Raw genomic sequence first — 19,605 nt, 5'->3', positions numbered from 1 at the left:
TCTAGTAATTCTACAACTTTCCCACTAATCTCTCTTTTACTTACCAACCTATTAATCACATCTTTCTCTTAAATCTGTTTTTCACTGGTTATAATTCAGGATCAGTTTCATACATCACAATCTAGGGGTATGGTTTTACCGATTACAATAGAGGCCACAACAGAGAAGGCCCTTCACCTGGTGACAGCTAACTGAGCCATTCTATTGCCAAGGGAAAGGCAGTCTCATAGATATGAGGGTCTCAGGTTTTACAGGTTAACACCAACACCAATTGGATCTGGAGACTAATTGGTAGCCAATGCAGCTGCTGAAAAATTGGAGTAATAACAAGCTGTCCATGATGTTCAAGTCAGCAACCTGTCAGTTACATTCTGGACCACCTATGGCAGTGGTCCCCAACCTTTTTATCACCAAGGACTGGTCAACGCTTGACAATTTTACTGAGGCCCGGGGGGGGGGTAGTCTTTTGCCGAGGGATGTCACCACCGCCGCCTGAGCCTCTGCTCCACTTGCTTTCCCACCGGTGCCCATAACTTCCCGCCACCCGCTGGGGGGCGCTGCCAGCAGCAGCTGCGCAGTGCTACTCTGAGGGGGAGCCCCAGCCATGTCGACCGCTGGAGAGCACCAAAGGTGAGCCGGTGGCAGAGTGGCAGGGCAGCCCCCGAGGCAACAGCCAGGCAGGAGGACGAGGAGGAGCCGTGGCCCGGTACCAACTGATCTACGAACCGGTCCCGGTCTCTGGACCGGGGGTTGGGGACCACTGACCTATGGTATTCTTGTTTAATGCCTGTTCTGTGCATTGTAGAGGCTTTTTGGGCTGGTAAGGGTTAATAAAGGTGTGGGATTGCCACCTTTTCATTTATAAAAAATTATTCCCAATTGTCTGTAAAGCATCCCACGTTTTTTTTGCAGTACTTGTTTGTTTAATGCCTGTTGTAGGCCTTTCCAGCTTTTACCCTGTCTCCAGAATTTGCAGCCCTAGTTCTTGGTAGCTGAAAAAGTAGAATCCTAGACTAGGAATGGGTCCAGGCCATCTAGTCGGACCCCCTGCTCAATACAGGATCAGCCTAAAGCATCCATGACAAAGATAAAGCCTAAGGCAGTAAAATGACTAAGGTGACAAACTTGGTAAATCCATCTGTCTGTCTTGGGACCCCCCCCCCCCAACATATTTTAAAGAGGAGAAATAGTGTGCTCAAAACTTAATTTCCCGAATTGTGCCTGCCCAATTTAGATTGGGATCAAAGCACATAACGGACGAGGTTTACGCACCCCACTGCCCCCTGCCTTTCCTAGAACTGAAACAGCCTACAGCGCTGTTATTTGACCCACTGAAGAGGAAACCAACATGCACGAGGCAACGCTCAACTGCGTGTGGTCAGGCGGGTCCCTTCGTGTTTGGTCTACCAAGGTTCGCTCCATGCACATTGGTCAAAGCAAAGCCAAGATCTCTCACTGTTAAAAAAGAATCGGACTTTGATTTTAGGCATCGGAAGGAAAGCCAGCCTCCCCGTCCCCGTCCCGTCCCCGTCCCCGTCCCTTTTCTTTGGCGGCTAAGCGCCTCGCCAGTATTGCCGCACAGGCTCTCAGGCATTCACGTAGACGCCGCTACGTGTGCAGGGCCTTCAGAGGCCGGAAGTCGTCGAAGTGCGCATGCTCCTTCCTTTTCAGCGTTTGAGCCCGCTGCCGCCGCCACGGTAGGGCCTTGCTCTGGCTGATCAATCTTCCCCGCATCGTCGCCATCCTGCTGCTAGTCGGCCGGGCTTCGTTCCCGACTGCATCCGGGCCTTCTGCTCGGTTGCTCTCGTTTGGGTCGGAGACGAGGGAGAGAGCAGAAAGGGGGAGGGGCGGGACTGGGCAGCCTGGGGGGAGGCGGAAATCCTAGGCAGGCCTTGGCTTTTTCTAGAGCGAAAAGACAAATAGGTGGCTGGTGGCTAAACTTCGTTCCTTGCGTTAGGTCTTCCTTTGTGTCCCCGAGTGGTGTTTCTCCAAGAGCGAGAGAAAAAGGGATGGAGAGAAGTGAAGACAAGGCCTTTTAGTGAAAGCAGCATCAGGCTGACTTCTGTGCTTGCCTCATATTCATGCCATGCTTTTCTCTCCAACGGAGCCTTATAACAACCATTTGTTCTTTTTCTAATTTTTTCTCTTGATAACAGCCTTGGGAGATAAGATGGCCTTAGAGTAACTAGTCCAAGTTCCCTTGTTTAGTTTCCATTATCGAACGAGGATTTGAACCTGGCCCTCTGAGAGCCTAGTGTAACATTATAACTATTACGTCAGCACATTAGACATACCTCATGTTTTTTGGGGTATAAGTTAGGCTGACAGGGAAAGGGTTTTTGTAGTCTTCTTAAAGGATCAAATCAAAGTTAAACAGCTTTCATGTGATTGTTTTGGCATTTGGTAACAAATTTTGTGCATATGACATGCTCTTTTTATGTGTTTGCAATATTTTACTCTGAGCCTTGTGTGCTGCTTTGATTTGTTATACATACTCTGAAGTCCTCAGGAGAAAACAGTGTACATAAATAAAATGCTGCTCAGTGTGGCGGCAGAGTGAGCATATTGGACTGTATCATGCAGCCTTACTTGATACAACTTGGGGATTGTTACTTGGGACTGAAGAAGCTGCTGTTGACAACTTAATTTGTATTTCCTGCAGATGTTGATGCCTAAGAAAAACCGCATTGCCATCTACGAGCTCCTTTTTAAGGAGGGAGTGATGGTAGCCAAGAAAGATGTTCACATGCCGAAGCACCCAGAGCTTGCAGACAAAAATGTGCCCAACCTCCATGTCATGAAAGCAATGCAGGTAGGGAAGATAAGAAAAACAAGGAAGTATCAGTCTTGCCATTAAACGTGCTCTGTGCGATGACCTGACAGTCCCAAGTGTTGCTGCATGGTGTCTGCTTTTTCAAGTGGCCCTTTTCTTCTGCACCCCATGCTCTTCCTCTGTGAATTTGATCTTTGAAAGTCATCTTAATATGTCATGGGGCAATCAGGGTGGAAGCTTTTCTTGCACTACTGTTTAATGCAATTGCTGAGAAATCTGCCCTATATTCTGTTTTCTAGTCACTGAAATCTCGCGGCTATGTCAAGGAGCAGTTTGCATGGAGGCATTTCTACTGGTATCTGACCAATGAAGGTATCCAGTACCTGCGGGATTATCTTCACCTGCCACCTGAAATTGTGCCTGCCACGTTACGTCGCAGCCGTCCTGAAACTGGCAGACCACGACCTAAAGGTAAGCTGTGGCTGGGGAAAATGACATCTCACTTAGAGGTACTAAATGTACTCATTTCACTTAGGGATACTCATTCTGGCTTGTGGAGGGCCACATTTGCGGTTACTATCAGTCCAAAGAGCCACATTTACAACTATCCCCAGTGTGAGGCTTGCAACTTTTTACATTGGCAGCTGCCTTAAGGTTGGGGCCACTTACTAACCACAGGTTCTACCAGGCAAGAATCCTGCCTGCTTACTTGGAACATGGGACAGATGGGGGGGGGGTGCTCAGATATAGACAGCATGTGAAACAACCACTGATAATTCTCAGGCCAGTGAGTGACTGACAGAGTTTTGAGTTTTTGGTGAGACAGCACTTGACTGTGCTGCTGACATGGTCTCTAGGCTGTTTTTCATTGTCAGAGGAAGAGTCTAGGGATGTGCTTGTGTTTGTTAATTAATTAGTAATGTTTGGTGATGGGTTTAGGGTCGTGTTATAAAATTTGCTGCACAACTTAAGCTTACTAATCATCTTGTTAGAGTTTATGTATTTAAACATGCATATACCTTGCCTTTCCCTAAACCGCAAAGCATTTTCCAAGCAGCTTAAAATTGATTGATTAAACAAACAGTATGTTACACCAGTATCATTACAAATTGACTGATACATAAGCCTCAGGTAAAATAGAATTCTGGTAAATAAGCAAAATCCAGCAGGGAAACCTGAATGCAGTTTCCAATATCCATGGCCCCAAGGCAGCAATAGCTGTGTGAAAAAGCAGTGTCTCACAGGTCCTCCTAAAGGCCATCAATGATGGGCCACACAGAATTCATCCATCACAAGACAGGGCAGGAGTAGAGAAAACACATGAGCAAGCTGCAGAGGTGTGCCCCCCCCCCCCCAGTGAGAAGGAGCAGAGGTTGCTGCAAGGAGTGCTGGTAGCATGCATACTCACCTGCAGTTCTGTACAGTGTCACTGACAGGTAAGGTGAAGCCATCATGCATTGGTGGTTTTTATTGGAGTGTAGTTACATTTATACTGAATACAGTCTGCACATGGGTGTTGAGTCTATGTGCAGTTCAAACAGTGATAGTGTTTCCTGTTGACTAAACTTTGAATAGTTCATGAATACAACTAAGTACAATAGGATGGATCCAAAGGTTCTCTGTCAGTTTGCTGTGGGGAGATGTGTTCCATCAGCCTGGAAGGCTCTGCTGTTGCCAGAACAGTTCCTTTGGATCCAACCCAGTGAACTATTACTGCTGTTAGATGTTCTTGCACCAGCAGACAGAGAATGCTAACAATGTGAGTTGGGATGAGGTGGTTTTCATCTGCCTGTATCCCCAGTCATGGTTAAAGCCTTTGGAACTTGATAATTTTTCAGGCTTTGGGGAAGAAATGTGAGTTTGGAGTGGTGATTGTAGCATTTTTATTTTAAAGAGGAGAAATTTACTTTCTCCATTTCCTGATGGTAAACTTGGCTACTAATATGCTTTATTTTATCTACAGTATTGGTCTTGGTGGATACAGTTGTAGCACAGGAGAGCTCTGCTGAATTAAACTAGTGGCCTACCTAGTCCAACATCTTGTTTCAGACAGTGTTTAGCCAGTTGCTTGGAGAGCCAACTAACGGTGCATAGAGATCCAGGCCTTCCCCAGATGTTGCCTTCTAACACTTATTCAGATGTTTACTGCCTCTGAAAAGGGCTAGTAGCCGCCTATCCTCCAAGAGTGTCAGAAAGATTAGTTGAACTTCTTTTGGAGAAATATGTTTCAGTTTGTTTAAAGTCACCTTGTGATTTAAAATTCTCATGTATCATGGGTTTCATAGAGATGTTTTTGTCTGTCTGATGGAAGATTTTGGCTTTTATGGTATGGCTTTTAAAAAGAATATGGCTGCAGAGCTGGGCAGCATGGATATGACCTGAGAAACAGAGGCGAGGTAGCCCGCAACTCTGCAGTAGCCTCCAGGCCCAACAAGACCAGTCAGAATTCCCCCCTCCCGTGTGGTTCCCCCCACAGGGGAAAAGTCCCCCCCCCCAAGAGCAGCCTGAAAGAGGGTCAGTTATGGGCATTCACTCAGTTGTGTGCCAGTCTGGGGCGCTGCTGGGGAGCTGGGAGCTATGCATGCCTCCTTGGCAACTGGGACATTACTGAGGCTAGAAAGGAGGTGCAAGGCAAGGGAGCTGAAGCCCAGCTGAAGGAGGGCTGATCAGGTTGCTGGCCCAGAGAGCATGCTTTCATGAGCAATGCTAAGATCAGCAACAGGCCCAGCCACACCCCAATCCCAACTGGAGGCAGGATGGCTCAGGGACAGCCGAGGAGAGGATTCAGCTGGAGGCTGTGGAGATTAGCCAATGAGGGCATGGGGTGAGGAAAGGATGGGATAGATAGCTATTGGGAAAAGGGAGGGATAGGACCTGGGTGTGGAGAAGATAAAAGAGGGCTCTGATGGGCAGGTGAGGGAGGAAGCAATTCTTACTTTATTTCTCCATGGAGTTAAGCGTGGTATGTAGTTCTTTTCTCCCCCTGCTTTATTCTTTCAACTCTTCTGGCTGGTGCAGTCACGTTGTGAGTTTCTTGGTTCATGAACTAGGCCTAGAAAAAGCAGGTTCAAAACCTTAGTGCTCAATCACTACAACACACTGATTCTCCATGACAAGAGCACATGTGTTTGCATGCAGTGACATCAAGCCCTGCATTGCTCAAGTTAGAAAGAGTAGCATGGGCCTGTCCCAGCTTTTTAGGAACTGGGTTTAAGTGAGAGGGTAGTTCAGAGAGTAGGCTAGTGAACAGATTAGGCAATATAAAATATATCTGTTGTGGACAAATACTGCATAAGAACAAGACTGGGATGGGCAGAATATAAATTGAAAAACGTGTATTCTGCTATTTCTGATGAAACACAATTTTGGAAGATACAGATCAAAGAACTTTTGTTGGACTGTGTTTTAACTAATAGAAGACACTCTGTCATAGCACAATTTATATGTCCGACTTTTTAAAATATTGTTTTTGTTGTAAATATTTCTGGAAACCATTAATAATAATTTAGCATTATAGTTATGTTTAACAGGAGACCTGGATTAATTGTGTGGGGTTTTTTTTTTTACTGTATTGTTACAGATCACTTTTAAGATACTTTAATTATGCCATTCTGATTTCAGGATTGGAGGGTGAACGTCCTGCTCGCCTTACCCGTGGTGAAGCTGACCGGGACACATACAGACGCAGTGCTGCTCCCCGTAAGTGTTGAAATCATGGTCAAAGTAGTAGTTGACCAATCTCTGTGGTTTCTCTGTATTGTCACCAATTGGACTTCATGTTCTCAGCCACCCTTTTGCAACCTTGACTGTGGAGGAGCTCCAAAATACTTTTCAAGGAGTCTCGGAACTGGGCCTGAAGTGCTGTCAGACGGCCATACATCTTTGTCACGCCTGAGGAGGACTGGGAGGGGGGGAGGGGGGGAAAGGAGATGGTTTCAGTAGGCTTTCAAGCTCCACCCCCTTTCCCAGTCACAGTAACCATGAGAGAATGCTAACTCCAGGTCAATGGACGCAGCTCGTTCCCTTTGACGGCAATGCTGGAAATAGCTTGTGATTGAGTCTATTAAGGCATAGTAATGGGAAAGCCAGGGAGCCCTGGGAAGCTGTCATGGAGCTGCAGGGCATTTTGATTGGGAATCCCTGCTTTGGGGAAGGGTTGGGTTATAAATGTAAAAGTAAATAAATAGAATAAGAGATGACACAAATGTTGGCTGGTCCTTGTACAAATAAAATGATGGAATAAACATCCCCGTTCATTAGAACCACAATGTAGTAAAGGCAAGCTCCTTCCAAATAATATTTTCTTTTTCCAGCTGGCGCTGACAAGAAAGCTGAAGCTGGTGCTGGTGCAGCTACTGAATTTCAGTTTGTAAGTATTGTTGTATGAAATATCTAGTCTTGTACAAGTGCAAAACATTCTGGAGGAAACAGTGCTCTTTTGTCTCTTCCTGAGGCTGACCTTCTGGCTAAACTATTACAAGTGCAAGTATGTGTATTCCACAGTTCTGTCTATACTGTATGGATTGCATACTAGTGAAGTATTTATCTCATCCAATTCAGTAAGCACTCAGAATAAAAGTAGAATGGCAAACAAGACTGGCACATTCATCCAGCTAGTTTCAGGGTTGGATGCATATCACCAACACTCTTAGAAATGTTCACGCAAGTACACCTTAACAGTGGGCACACAAGGCTGTTGATGTGCTAGGATTTGGCAATAGTTGAAATGGCAGCACGGGATTCCTGTCTTTATCCTTTTTTTTTAAGCAGGAGAAATTGAATAAATAGTGGATGTTGCAGTAGAACATAGCATGCCAGAACAGGCCTGTGCTACTCCCCCTCTCTCCCCAGTTATGTTAAAATGATAGTACTTACCTCTCCGAACTCCAGTTGCTATCATGTGTGAAGAGCCTTGGCCAGCATGGATTTGAACCTTTCCCATCCCCTCTAGGCCCATCATTGCCCATGCGGGCGGTGGGTCGGGTCAATGTGACCATATATGGTCATATCACAATAATTTTTAAATATATATATTAAAAATTAACTCCCCAATTGGCAAAACCCTGGCTGAGAAAGCCTGACATAGAGAGAAAGAGAAAGCTCCATTTCTGCTTTTGTGCTAGCTTTTTTTCTCATTTTTTCCCTGCATTGTCACAGTACACCTTGTAGAGGTCATTTCCTGACCTTTGAGGTTTATGACAAATTGATCCCTGTACAGATCCATGACAGCTCAGTGCTGAAAATGCTTTTACATGTGATGTATTTAATGCATTCCTATATAGTTCTAGCTTGAGCAGTTTTGTGTTTAAAGAGCCTCACTGAAAGTTATGCCATGCTTAGGGGCTGAACTTTCAGATGCTGGAAATGTGCCATGCTGCTTTTCTCCTGCGTTCTCAAACCTTGCTTGCTAAAGCAGTTTCCCTTTGTGTCTCTGTAAACTCCAGTATTTGCTGTACTGTAACCCAGTGGTCCCCAACCTTTTTCAGGCTGGGGACCGGCGGCAGCAGGGAGGGCAATTGCCCGGCCGCGCATGCGCCACGCACGCGCACTGCGCATGAGCGGCCGGAAACATGCATGTGCAGCAGTTGCGCCCATGCGTGAAAGTGCCACACATGCGCGTTTCCAGCCGCGCATGTGTGGATGCGCGGCCCTGGTTCCCTCCCCCCCCCCACAGTAAGAAGCTTCCCAGGCCGGAAGTTTCTTATTGCGGGGGGGGGGGGGAGAGGGAGCCGTGGCCCGGTGCCAGGGCCTTCGCGGCCCGGCGGTTGGGGACCACCACTGTAACCCTTGCAGCATTAAATCCTCCTGCCCATCTTAGGCTGTAGGTGCCTTTACTATTTGTCTTCTAATACAAGGAGGCATGTCACAGAATTTTTTGTATTCGTTATGGGTGTCCTTATAATGAATATTTCTTTCTCTTTCAATTTGCAGAGAGGTGGATTTGGGCGTGGACGTGGTCAGCCGCCTCAGTAGAAATCTGCTGTTTTGGTGTGTGTCATGTATAATAAATAGGTGTCAATTTCACTGATTGTATCCTTCAGTCATTCAACTGTGTGAAGTCTGATGCTGAAGTGCTGAAGTATAGGTTCAGCTGCTAACATCCAGTTGTTACACTTCTAAAATAATAAATGAGTCTTAAAGTGTAATAAGAAGTCAGGTGGCATCATGGACAGATGTCAGGAATGTAGGTATCACATCCTGATGAGTGCAAATAGGGCTCTTTTTGGCAGTGGTCTGTAGTGGCTTCCATTTGCCTGGAAAGAGAGAACAGATGGACCTAGCTGTGGTTGTTGGCACTGTTATCTGTCCTGGGGCCATTCTTTCCTCATTCTGTTAGCCATTCTTCTGTCCTGTTTTTGACCTTGCTGAATATGTTGCTTAAAAGCTCATATCCTGAAAGAGCAGTATGTTTGCATAACATCACTAAGTGATAATACAGAACTCATCACTTCTTGCCTGATCAAACCAGGGCAGAGAATTTTACTATACGCTCCCAGTTGTGGGATTTACCATATTTACCTGAACGTGATACTTCTTCCCCCTCCATACTAGATTAAATCTGAAAACACTACCCTGAATTTAAGGGGGCCCACCTTCCTGCTGGTCTGGGAGCTGCTCCAAACCTCATAGTCATTGAAGATGCTCTTGTTGTCCGAGTATATTCTGAGTGAATGAGTAGGTGCATAATCAGCAAATTCTGTTGCCTGGTGGGTCCTGGGAATTGGTCCTGACCCTGGCTGCCAGGAAGGCACTCCCTTACCCCATACACATGAATACTGCAGCAAGGAGATGTAGGGTAGCCCCAGACAAGATGAGTCACCCATCAAGAAGGTGGGGGAAAGTTCCCTGCAATCACTGGGTATGGCAAGCCTCCAACTTTCAGTAAGGTCATATATCCTAATTGAAAATGACAACTCTCATTCCATTTAAAATGTTTACCATGTCTTGTTTTTGAGTCAGTGTGGCGTTTTGCGATGGTTTAAAATTTGTCTCTGAAATGCTGGTCTTGCATCAGTCTTTACTAGAACCACACTGCATGTATCACAATGCCATTTTGGTGGTGAACTAAAACTGAGATAATGAGTTGCACAAAGCCTCACCCAGAACCTTTAGTGGCTCTGAACCCAGGTCAGTCTGCTTGTGGTTAAACCCTTGGAAGGGAACATAGGGAAAGAAAAAAGTAGATAACAAAATGTTTGCTAATCACCTAACAGAATGCAAAAAAACGAACTTGAAATCTATATGGTATGTGGTATAGAGTTTTGCCAGTAGATGGCACACTAGCATAATAAGATGAATAAAAGTGGAGTATAAGTTCCATTACTGATGTTCCTGGCTCAAGTCTGTTGTAGTATTTCAGAAGCCCACCATGTCTACTTTTTTATCCATTTTGCAAGAGACTGTTTTCACTTGAAAATAGATGGATTCTGCTCCTTGTGGTATAGTTTAATGCCCCCTTGTTCCAAACCTTCCACATACTTGTAGATTGAAAGAATACCATGGCTAATGATGGGGGGGGGGCACACTGCTTTTGCAATGTGTGTTATTCTGCAAGAAGCACTGCTTGTATGCATTAAGACTGCAAGACCTAATGGAGGCATTCCTGAAATTTTCCAGGGTTACTTCTGTAGATCTGAACAGGTGACAAAACTGGATTAAATAACTGAAGACCATGTAGTTTGCCTTTAAGGCAGTAAAGGCATGGTGTGGTAAGCAGTAGGATTAGTGGATTTGCACCCTGAGTTGGATAGCCCAGATCTTGAAAGCACAGTGAGAACCTGACATTGCCCTAGTTCTGATTTTAAGAAAACCAGTACTTAGATTTGTATTTCTACCACAATGGGGCCAGTATGATCCAGTATTTATTTGAATAGGCTTAGGATTCTAAATATATTGTTGCAAATTGCTCTTGTCCAAACCGGAATGATCCAGGCTATCATGATTTTATCGAATCTTGGAAGCTAAGCAGGTTTGTCCTTGGCTGGTATTTGGATGGGAGACTTTCAAGGAATACCAAGATTATGATGCAGAGACAGCCAGTGGCAAACCACCTCTGAACATAATTCCTTGAAAACCCTACAAAGCTTGCCATAATTCAGCTCTGATTTGATGGCAAAATAAAGGTATATTTGAACAAATACTGAATTGGTTTCAGAATTCCAATTCCATCTTCCCCTTGTTAAAACAAGTTTCTAGCTCTTGGTGTAGAGCCAGCTTGGTGTAGTGGTTAAGAGTGCAGACTTCTAATCTGGTGAGCCAGGTTTGATTCTGTGATCCCCCAGCTGGGTGACCTTGGACTTGCCACAGCACTGATAAAGCTGTTATGACTGAGCAGTAATATCAGGGCTCTCTCAGCCTCACCTCCCTCACAGGGTGTTTGTTGTAGGGAGAGGAGAGGAAAGGGAAGGCGAATGTTAGCCACTTTGAGACTCCTTCGGGTAGAGAAAAGTGGCATATAAGGACCAACTCTTCTTTGGACTACCAAGTTAGGCTTGAGTTAACCTACATGCTCTCAAAAGCCTCATTTCCAGAGAAAAAAGAGTTCAGTGTTTTGCAAAGCTTTCTCAATCCCAAGTTTATCAGAAGTCAAATGCAGTTTGCATCATGTATATAAAATGCAGTACTTAACCTTCTATCTGAATATTTTACCCTGCTTTTTGCTCGCCCTGGTGGCTCATGGCAGCTTACAAAACAAAGTCTGCTCACACCACTGAAACCCCATACCCCATACCTTCTGGAAGTAGGTAATGAGCCACATGGTGATCCTGTGGTTGTAATGGCCCCTGCCTGGCTCTCTTGCTGGATAGTGGCTGTGAATCTAAAAGGTCAGAAGCCTGATGTGCTTTATCCAGTTGCTTGCACCAGGCTCTAAATGCAAAAGAAAGGGGTAGATGCTCAGTTTCTAGCTGAATCAATTCCCTCACATTTTATATTTCCCTTTCCTCATGGAGATAAGCATGAAGAAAATCATCTCAATTGCACACTAGAAAATATATGCTCTGGTTAATGGTTAATTTCATTCCCCATTGTATTCAGTGGGATTTGTGAGGACAGAAATTCTTAAAGATTTAGCTACGGCCATAATTTTTTTAATAATCAATGACTTTATAATTGGAATAGTGTTTATGAGATTAAAACATGCTTCTATACTGCTTAGATAGTAAATCCATAAGCATTAACTTGGCTAACAATCATAAGTCATGAATGTGACATCACCCAAGGTCAGTGGAGATTCTGGCATTTCCTAAAATCTCTAATAGTGGACCAGTTAATGGGTCGTATAGGAATCCCCTAAGAATTCTAAAAACATAAATGACTAGTATTGCTGAAGCTTAAACAAAGAAATTGTTAAATAAAAAAATGGATTTGTCAGTGGGTCTTGTCTGAGCTTATATATTATTGGCATACTTGGTATCAGATTAACTTTGAAGGAGGGTTGGTTCTTATATGCCACTTTTCTCTACCAGAAGGGAGTCTCAAAGCAGCTTACAGTTGCCTTCCCTTTCCTCTCCCCACAGCAGACATCCTGTGAGGTGGGTGAGGCTGAGAGAGCTCTGATATCACTGCTTGGTCACTGCTTTATGTCCCTTCCCCACCATACTGCTGGCTGTGACTTATATATAAAGGTAAAGGTATCCCCTGTGCAAGCATCGAGTCATGTCTGACCCTTGGGGTGATGCCCTCCAGCGTTTTCATGGCAGACTCAATACAGGGTGGCCTTGCCAGTGCCTTCCCCAGTCATTACCGTTTACCCCCCCCCCCACCCAGCAAGCTGGGTACTCATTTATCGACCTTGAAAGGATGGAAGGCTGAGTCAACCTTGAGCCGGCTGCTGGGATTGAACTCCCAAACTCACGGACATCGCTTCAGACAGCATTTCTGTTGCTTACCACTCTGCGCCACAAGAGTGGCACAACTCAAAAATCATCTGAAACATAAATTGCAGCTCTGAATTATTTTTCTTGGGTATCTACCATTTCTTATTTTCATGTAATAAAAAGGGCAAGTTAAAATTGATAGCCTCAGCAGGAGTATTTTCCAGTCTGATGTTTATCACATGGTAGTATTTCTCAAGGAGTTCTAAAAATATAGTTCAAGATTAACCAAAGCAGCACTGGTTATGATGTGACGACCAAAACCTGCTCTTATACTATCTACCCTCTATTCTGCCCTCAGAACATATCTGTATCTGTAACCATTAATAAAGCCAGTAAGGGGTTCTGGGAGGACCTGAGACTCACCGCCTAAGTACCAATCAGGTCGGCTGTCCCATTCCTGATTGGCCGTCCGTCCAATGAATGGCCAATCAGGAAGGATGTTCCATTCCTGGTTGCATCCCCCTCTAACTTCTTCCATTTGAAAGAAGTTCCAGCCCAGTAAGTTGGAGCTGGGAGGGAGGACAGAGTACCTGGGACTGTGGGCCGGTTGGGGGGGGGGCCGTTAGGTTTCACCAGTCATCACTCCTGTTGCTTCAGGCAGCTCCAGCCACATTTTTGTCAGGCCTTGGTAGAGCTGCTGGGGCGGCAGGAGGAGTGGACTGCCCACCAGCACCTACCCCCCTGCCCCAGTAAGGCCTGCTGGCCACTCCAGCCCTTGGCTGGCCTGCCTGGGGAGCGGGGGTGGCCTAGCGCCCATTGTATAAGTGCTTGCTGAATTAAGAATATGTCATTGTATTTCCAGGTTAACTACCTCAAAATCAGGATTTAGGATTCTTATTGGGTGGTATTTTGCTTTGAAGTGACAAGAACATTAACTTGTGTATGCTTGGTGTCATCGTTGCTTCCAATTTATGGTGATCTTATGAACTAATGATCTCCAAAACGTCCTATCATTAACAGCATTACCCATGCCAAGAATGGAATGTCTTAGTCCAGTGGTTCTCAACCTGGGGGTCGGGACCCCTTTGGGGGGGTCAAACGATTCTTTCACAGGGGTCGCGGCAGGGCAAGCAGATTGGCCAGGGGGGGCATCATCTACACAACAGCCTTGCGGGGTAGATCGAGATAGAGCATTCATCTGTCTGGAGCAATGGAAAGGAGCAAGGTCGACATGGTGGGACAAGAGGCAGAACTGAACTGGGAAACCCCAGAAAAAAAACAATTTATATATAATCATGAACAATGGATCCTCACGCCATTGGTCAGTTTTGGTTTAATTTCTGTGAAAGAACACTTGCATCATATTATGGTTGGGGGTCACCACAACATGAAGAACTGTATTAAAGGGTTGCAGCATTAGGAAGGTTGAGGATCACTGTCCTAGTCACTTGTGACCATTTAGATACCAAGGTACACTAAAAATTACATTTGCCTCCAGGATATTTGAATCCATTCAAGAAATACTGGAAATATTGTGAAAATTAGCAAAGTAATATGGATGTGACTACTGTTTTTCACAAGGTGTTACAAGACAAATGCAGGGCTCCAAGGTCCCAGCTTTCATTTTCTTTCCCCTCATAGAACAGAGTTGGAAGGGACCTCATCTAGTCCAACCCCCTGCACTATGCAGGATACTCACATCCCTATCGCTCATCTACTGTAATTTATATTCAGAGGCAGTAATCATTAATATCTGTTTATTCATTTACTTTATAGCCTACTTTGTATCTTGTACTTTCTGTAGTAACCTGACATGCCTTAGGTTGTGGGGCCCTTGTTTCACTTTGGATGCGCACATGTGTTTATAGTCTTCCAATAGAGTCTTTATCTAAAAAAATGAATTCTGTCAAAAAAAATCTTATGCTAGAATTGTAATTTACAAAAATGTCCAGGCCTTTGCTTAGGTATCAACTTGATACCTAAGGTATCAAGTTTAGGTAACAACTATCCTGGAAATCGGGTTGATTTTAGTTTTGGTATAAGACTAATGTCTATTCATACCTAGCATACTTAGAGGCAGGGGGATAAGGAGATAACTCCTACTTCCTGTTGTACAGCCTGCTGGAATGGAGGTTCAATGCAGTTGGGGGTGGGAGCCAGACTTCCATTCCACTCCATCTGGGAAGCAGCAACTATCTTTTCAGGCTGGTAACTAGTTGGAGGAGAAATCAGGCATGTTTAATCCATTAATGGAATAATTCTCTAGGAACTGCTTTCATCATTGCAAACAAATGTACATATTGATGATGACATCAATACAGTGCTTTGGTGTAATCCCAGATTATCATTTCCCAGAACAACAATCATTAGCATTAAACTGAAACAGCATGTTTACATTTGTTTCAGTTGATCATGCAAGAGAAGAGAGTTCAGTGTGACTGCTTCATCTTTTTTCAACGCAGTGACTGTTACATGCAGTCCCCTCCATACTGATTTCTCCACCTCTGCATATCCTTATAATATATTTATAAATCTATCTAAAAATAATAAATCTTGTAAGATTACTGTCATGGTGCCTAATGAAGTATTAATGTATCACTGGGTTTCAGAAGTGTTGCAAATGCACTAGAGTAACAGTAAGAAACAGAAGGGTGAAGTATGTACTAGGTTTAAGTAGGTAGAGGCATCAATATTTCAGGGAGCCACTGAACTGGTGTATTGGTGCAACTGCACAAAAGCAACACAAGAAAAGGAGGAAGTGGGAACTTTGTGCTTTGATTTAAATAGGCAGTGGACAGTCCAAGTAGGTCAAAGGGAGGGTGCATAGAGGAGTCTGCTAGCTATTGCAAAGCAACAGTCTTGGAAGAGTAGACCATGTTATAGAACAAGGGTGGCAACTAAAAGGGGCTTTACGCACCGGGATCTTTGTTGCAAATTGGTCACGGAATGAAAAATCGCCATTTAAAATAGTGGAATTCGTCGTTATGCATACCTGCCTTTGTAGTGGAATCCAGTTGCGTTTTGTAGCGTTTCCCACAGCTTCCGGTCTCGGCAGAAAAGGAAGCGCTATTGCCAAGCTCGTCCTGCCCCTGGCCGTCAAGCAGCCAATGGGCAGCCGTTAGCATGCTCCCAAACACCCCCTTTCCCTTTAAGAAAGGTTTTTTAAAAAAAAAAAAAAACAGACCCATTGTAACGAATCTGTGTAGATTCATTGCAACGGAGAGACCCATCCAACTGCCTAATGTGAGCTGTCGTTTGATCGTATGATCGTTGCCACGCTGCCTCGAGTGATAAAAAAAAATCCCCCCCCCCTCTCACGGGCCCGATTTTCGGCTGAATTAATGTGTAAAAAATAAAGGGACTTTATTTCAGCAAACGGGCTTTTATGTGGTTTGTGCTTAGTGACTAAAGGTGAAGGACTGAAGCCAGGGAAGCCTCTAAACAGAAAGAGGCTCGCTGGTGCGTTTATCCCCGCTCGCTCGGAGAAAAAAAATAGCGATCGCTTCACCGGAAGTTTGGAGGACAGGCTCAGGAGGAGGGACTTTGAAGAAACCGCAACAATGTTAACGCACAGGTCTTTTTCGCTAGTGTTGCAGATTGGTTGCAAGAGTGTAGCGCTTTCCGGAGGGTGAATCCACTTTTTGGGATTCCCCTGAAAGCGCTACAAGGAAGCGCTTTTTGCAGATTGGTTTCAGGTGTGTGGCAGATTGTCTACAAAGTCGTGCGTTATGGCAAATCAATAGCGTTTCCAATTGGCAACCATTGTGCGATTTTGAAGGCGTGCAAAAAGCCCCAAAGAATTCTTTCAATATACTCTGTGAAGTACTATTTGCATGTGCCAATCACAGTGAAAATGAGCAGTGATCTCTGATCAAGTGAAGAGTAAAGAGTAACAAATGGGAGAAAATATCTTTAAATGCCCTTGATTATTAGGAAGTGCATTCTTTATGTTAGAGTGCATTGTCCACCATGTGGCTCGATCCTCAAGATTTATCAGTCTTTTTCCTCCTAACAAGCATATCTCTGGTCAGCTTCCCCCTTGACCAAGTAATATCTTTGTGTTTGCTAAAACGTTTTAGCATAATTCTTATACAATCACTACAAGATTAGTAAATATTTTCTGGTTAATTCCCTTGTAGATTTATTTATTTATAATTATACTCTTAGGCTGCTGCTCCTGGCCTGCTGGCTTGCAGTGGCTAACAACAGATAAAACCACAATAACAAAATACATACCCCCCCCCCGCAAACCCAGTCCCAACAATCATAACCAAGCTACCACTTCCCCCAATCTGCCAAGTCTCCAGAGATGATGTTATTATGGAGATACCAGAGGAGGGGCAAGAGCTTCTGTCAGCTCGGCCTCAACCCAAAGCCTGGTGGAAGAGCAGGATTGTGGCAGCTCCGACGGGCCCTTCGCTCTTCCAGGAGCTCATTCCAACACGCAGGCCAGTGAACTTCCTGTGGGCCTGGGCTCACCAGCTTATTTAAACCCACAGAGCAAAGATCCCTGCAGTGGCAAGGTCCCTCAGGTACACCTGGCCTAGACCATTCAGTGGTCAACATGTTAATGCATGTTTGCATAATTTAAAAGAGTTTTGAACTAAAGTTCTGTTTCACATCACAATAATCAATATTAAGGTCCTCTTAATATAAACTGAGGAATGGCCCTGCTCTCCTATATAAGTACTCCTGTGTTTTTTCTATTTTTCACTGAATGGCCTGTAAAAGGAGCTTTCTGGCTACACAGTGTCTTGTCAAGCAACACTCCTTCCCAAGATACCTTGTTTGCTACAGTGCAAAATGTTGGATGTACAGTTAGCATGCTCATGGCTCAGCAGTGGAACAGAAGTGAATTGTACTTCTAATTAGGCTTCTCAAAGCTCATATAGATTTTCCCTTGATGTTTATGTGGTACTAATGTTTATGCAGTGATGTTTGCCGGTTATCCTGAGGGTTTTCAAATAGGGAGGTACCTCAATTTTTCAAGCAGCATAGGGCTGCTAATTTTTTAAAAACTGCCGTTACTGTATTTGTGTCATTCAAAGTAAGAGATCTCTCTGCAGGAACACAGCAGCTGAAGTTTACATAGGGCTTGAACATGCAGTTCTGAATGCCTGGGAAGGCCAAGGTTAATTGGTTAGGGGAAACTATTCTGTTCATTTATTTGCAGATGTTCTTCATATGTTCCTGAAGTGAGTCCTTGTAATAAAAGTTATTTTGGAAACTGGATGAGCTTAATTAAAGCCCCGGTTCTTTCTCGTCTAGGTAGAGTGTGGGTCTCTCATTTAATTTGAGTTAACTGAAAACTTTATTTGATATAATGAAAATAAATCATGAATGTGTTGTTAAGTGTTATTAAAATTATAATCATAATCACAATGACAACTTGCACCTTCTGCATTCTGATATTGACATGCTTTAGTCTGTTGCTTGCATTGTTTTCCAATTCTGTAATCCTACTATTGTGTTGGACGTTGTATGCTTAAAAAAACTCACGTTTACTAACTTCATGTATATCCTGCTTTTCTGTATAATGGAGGACCTAAAGTAGTTTATGCTGGACCAAAGTCATTGGGTCAGCTTGCACAATAGAGTGGAGATTTCCACCTGGGCCTCTCAGATCCAAGCCCAATACACTAACCACTACATCATATCATCTCTAGTTAGATTTTATTATCCACATCGAGTCTTAATGAGAAAGGCATGTTGCAAATAAAGTGATAGCTTAGTTACAGCATATACATCTAAACAGATAGCTCAGTTTGATGCAGACTGTGAAGGTTTTCCAGCACTTGAAAAGATGGACAAACTTGTGTCTCACAATGTTTTATGAGCCAGAGCTTGCTTAGTCACAAAAGTTTATACCATAATTAATCTTTAAGGTGCTGCAAGACTGTTATTTAGCTGACTAATCCTCTGGACTTTGCTTGCAGAAGGACCTGCTTTCAAGCCCCACCCAGCCCTCTTTAGAAAGAGATATTGGAAAAATCATAGTAGAGTATGGGACCAGAATGACTTGCTACTCTTGATGCCAGATTCTTAACAACACCAAACTCTGGGGCCCTGACCTAGTGGTAGACTATGACTGTGGCTGTCTCCTATGGAAAGGATCTCCCCTATGAAAAAGCTAGAGCACCTGGAGAGCTGCTGTTTGGCAGATTAGTTACATGGACAATAGTCTGAGGTGTCACAAGGCACCTTGCTATGCTGCTGCGGCACTGGGATTTGTTGTTGTTGTGGGCAGTTGAAGTTACTCAGAAGCAAGTCCCACTGAAGTCAACTGGATATATTCCCAAGTAAAAGTCCACCATTGGCATTCTGAAGGTGGGTGACAGAACAGACTTTAAACCCCAGCTTTAAAAACTAGCTGCAGGGGGTTCTACATCTGTGACACCTGCACTTTCTGCAAAACATTTGGTATCCTAACGTGCTGCTGGCTGAAAGAGATGGATGGGAACACCTCTTATTTTCTTAGTGATAAAATGTTTTCGCTTGTGTGGCAGGCAGGCAAACACAATTTGCTCACAAAAGACGGAGGAAAGACCCATTATTGTTTCAGTCCTTCGCCAAGGGTGCTTGAAAGAGGAAATTCTTTAACGTTACACGGGTGTGACTTTCTTGTTTCCCACAACGCTACATAAAGAGAGGGCACCCTTTCTTCAGCCAATCTGAAACCGCCCTTTCCCCGCCCTCTCAATTTCATGCTCAGGCTTCTGTTTCGCTACGTTTTTGGCGTGCCGCTGCTCCTCGCAACGGCGGGCATTGTTTCTCTCGAAGTAGGCGTTGTACGCAAAGGCGCTGTCAAGCCGGCAGCCATGTGCAGACGCTACGCAAGATAGCTGGCTCGGAGAGGCATTCGCGTACGGCGGTGGCGTGAGAGTGCGACAGCAGCGGAGCGCGACAAGCGCCCCTCCCACTTATTCGCGGTACGGTTTTACTGAGCGTAACTGAGCGCAAGCCTCGCGCTGGGAGACGCTCTATAACGGGTGTCCGGCGTGGAAAGGGGCGAGC

At 44.5% G+C, this 19,605-nt stretch overlaps 1 protein-coding gene and 1 long non-coding RNA gene across 3 annotated transcripts; one reads left to right on the top strand and one right to left on the bottom strand.

The window, feature by feature from the left end:
• Positions 1 to 1,522: 1,522 nt before the first annotated feature.
• On the top strand, positions 1,523 to 8,797 carry RPS10 (ribosomal protein S10). Its single transcript, XM_077334429.1, has 6 exons — positions 1,523 to 1,697; positions 2,663 to 2,812; positions 3,073 to 3,244; positions 6,395 to 6,472; positions 7,087 to 7,142; positions 8,705 to 8,797. Exons 2-6 carry the CDS (start codon positions 2,663 to 2,665, stop codon positions 8,744 to 8,746), a joined length of 498 nt encoding a protein of 165 aa, XP_077190544.1. The 5' UTR covers positions 1,523 to 1,697; the 3' UTR covers positions 8,747 to 8,797.
• Positions 5,425 to 19,532, bottom strand: LOC143835937 (uncharacterized). Of its 2 annotated transcripts, none has more exons than XR_013230416.1 (4): positions 19,247 to 19,532; positions 14,653 to 14,803; positions 11,505 to 11,641; positions 5,425 to 5,825 (listed from the first exon to the last, which is right to left on the bottom strand). It is a non-coding gene; the product is annotated as an uncharacterized LOC143835937 (long non-coding RNA). The 2 variants fall into 2 exon arrangements; XR_013230415.1 differs by having other exon boundaries at positions 19,320 to 19,532.
• Between the last annotated feature and the right edge of the window lie 73 nt (positions 19,533 to 19,605).

Source organism: Paroedura picta, chromosome 4 (assembly GCF_049243985.1).
Source record: "Paroedura picta isolate Pp20150507F chromosome 4, Ppicta_v3.0, whole genome shotgun sequence".
In the NCBI taxonomy this organism is placed as follows: domain Eukaryota; kingdom Metazoa; phylum Chordata; class Lepidosauria; order Squamata; family Gekkonidae; genus Paroedura; species Paroedura picta.
Note: the sequence above shows the minus strand (reverse complement) of the source record. Positions and strands in the feature narration are given on the sequence as shown.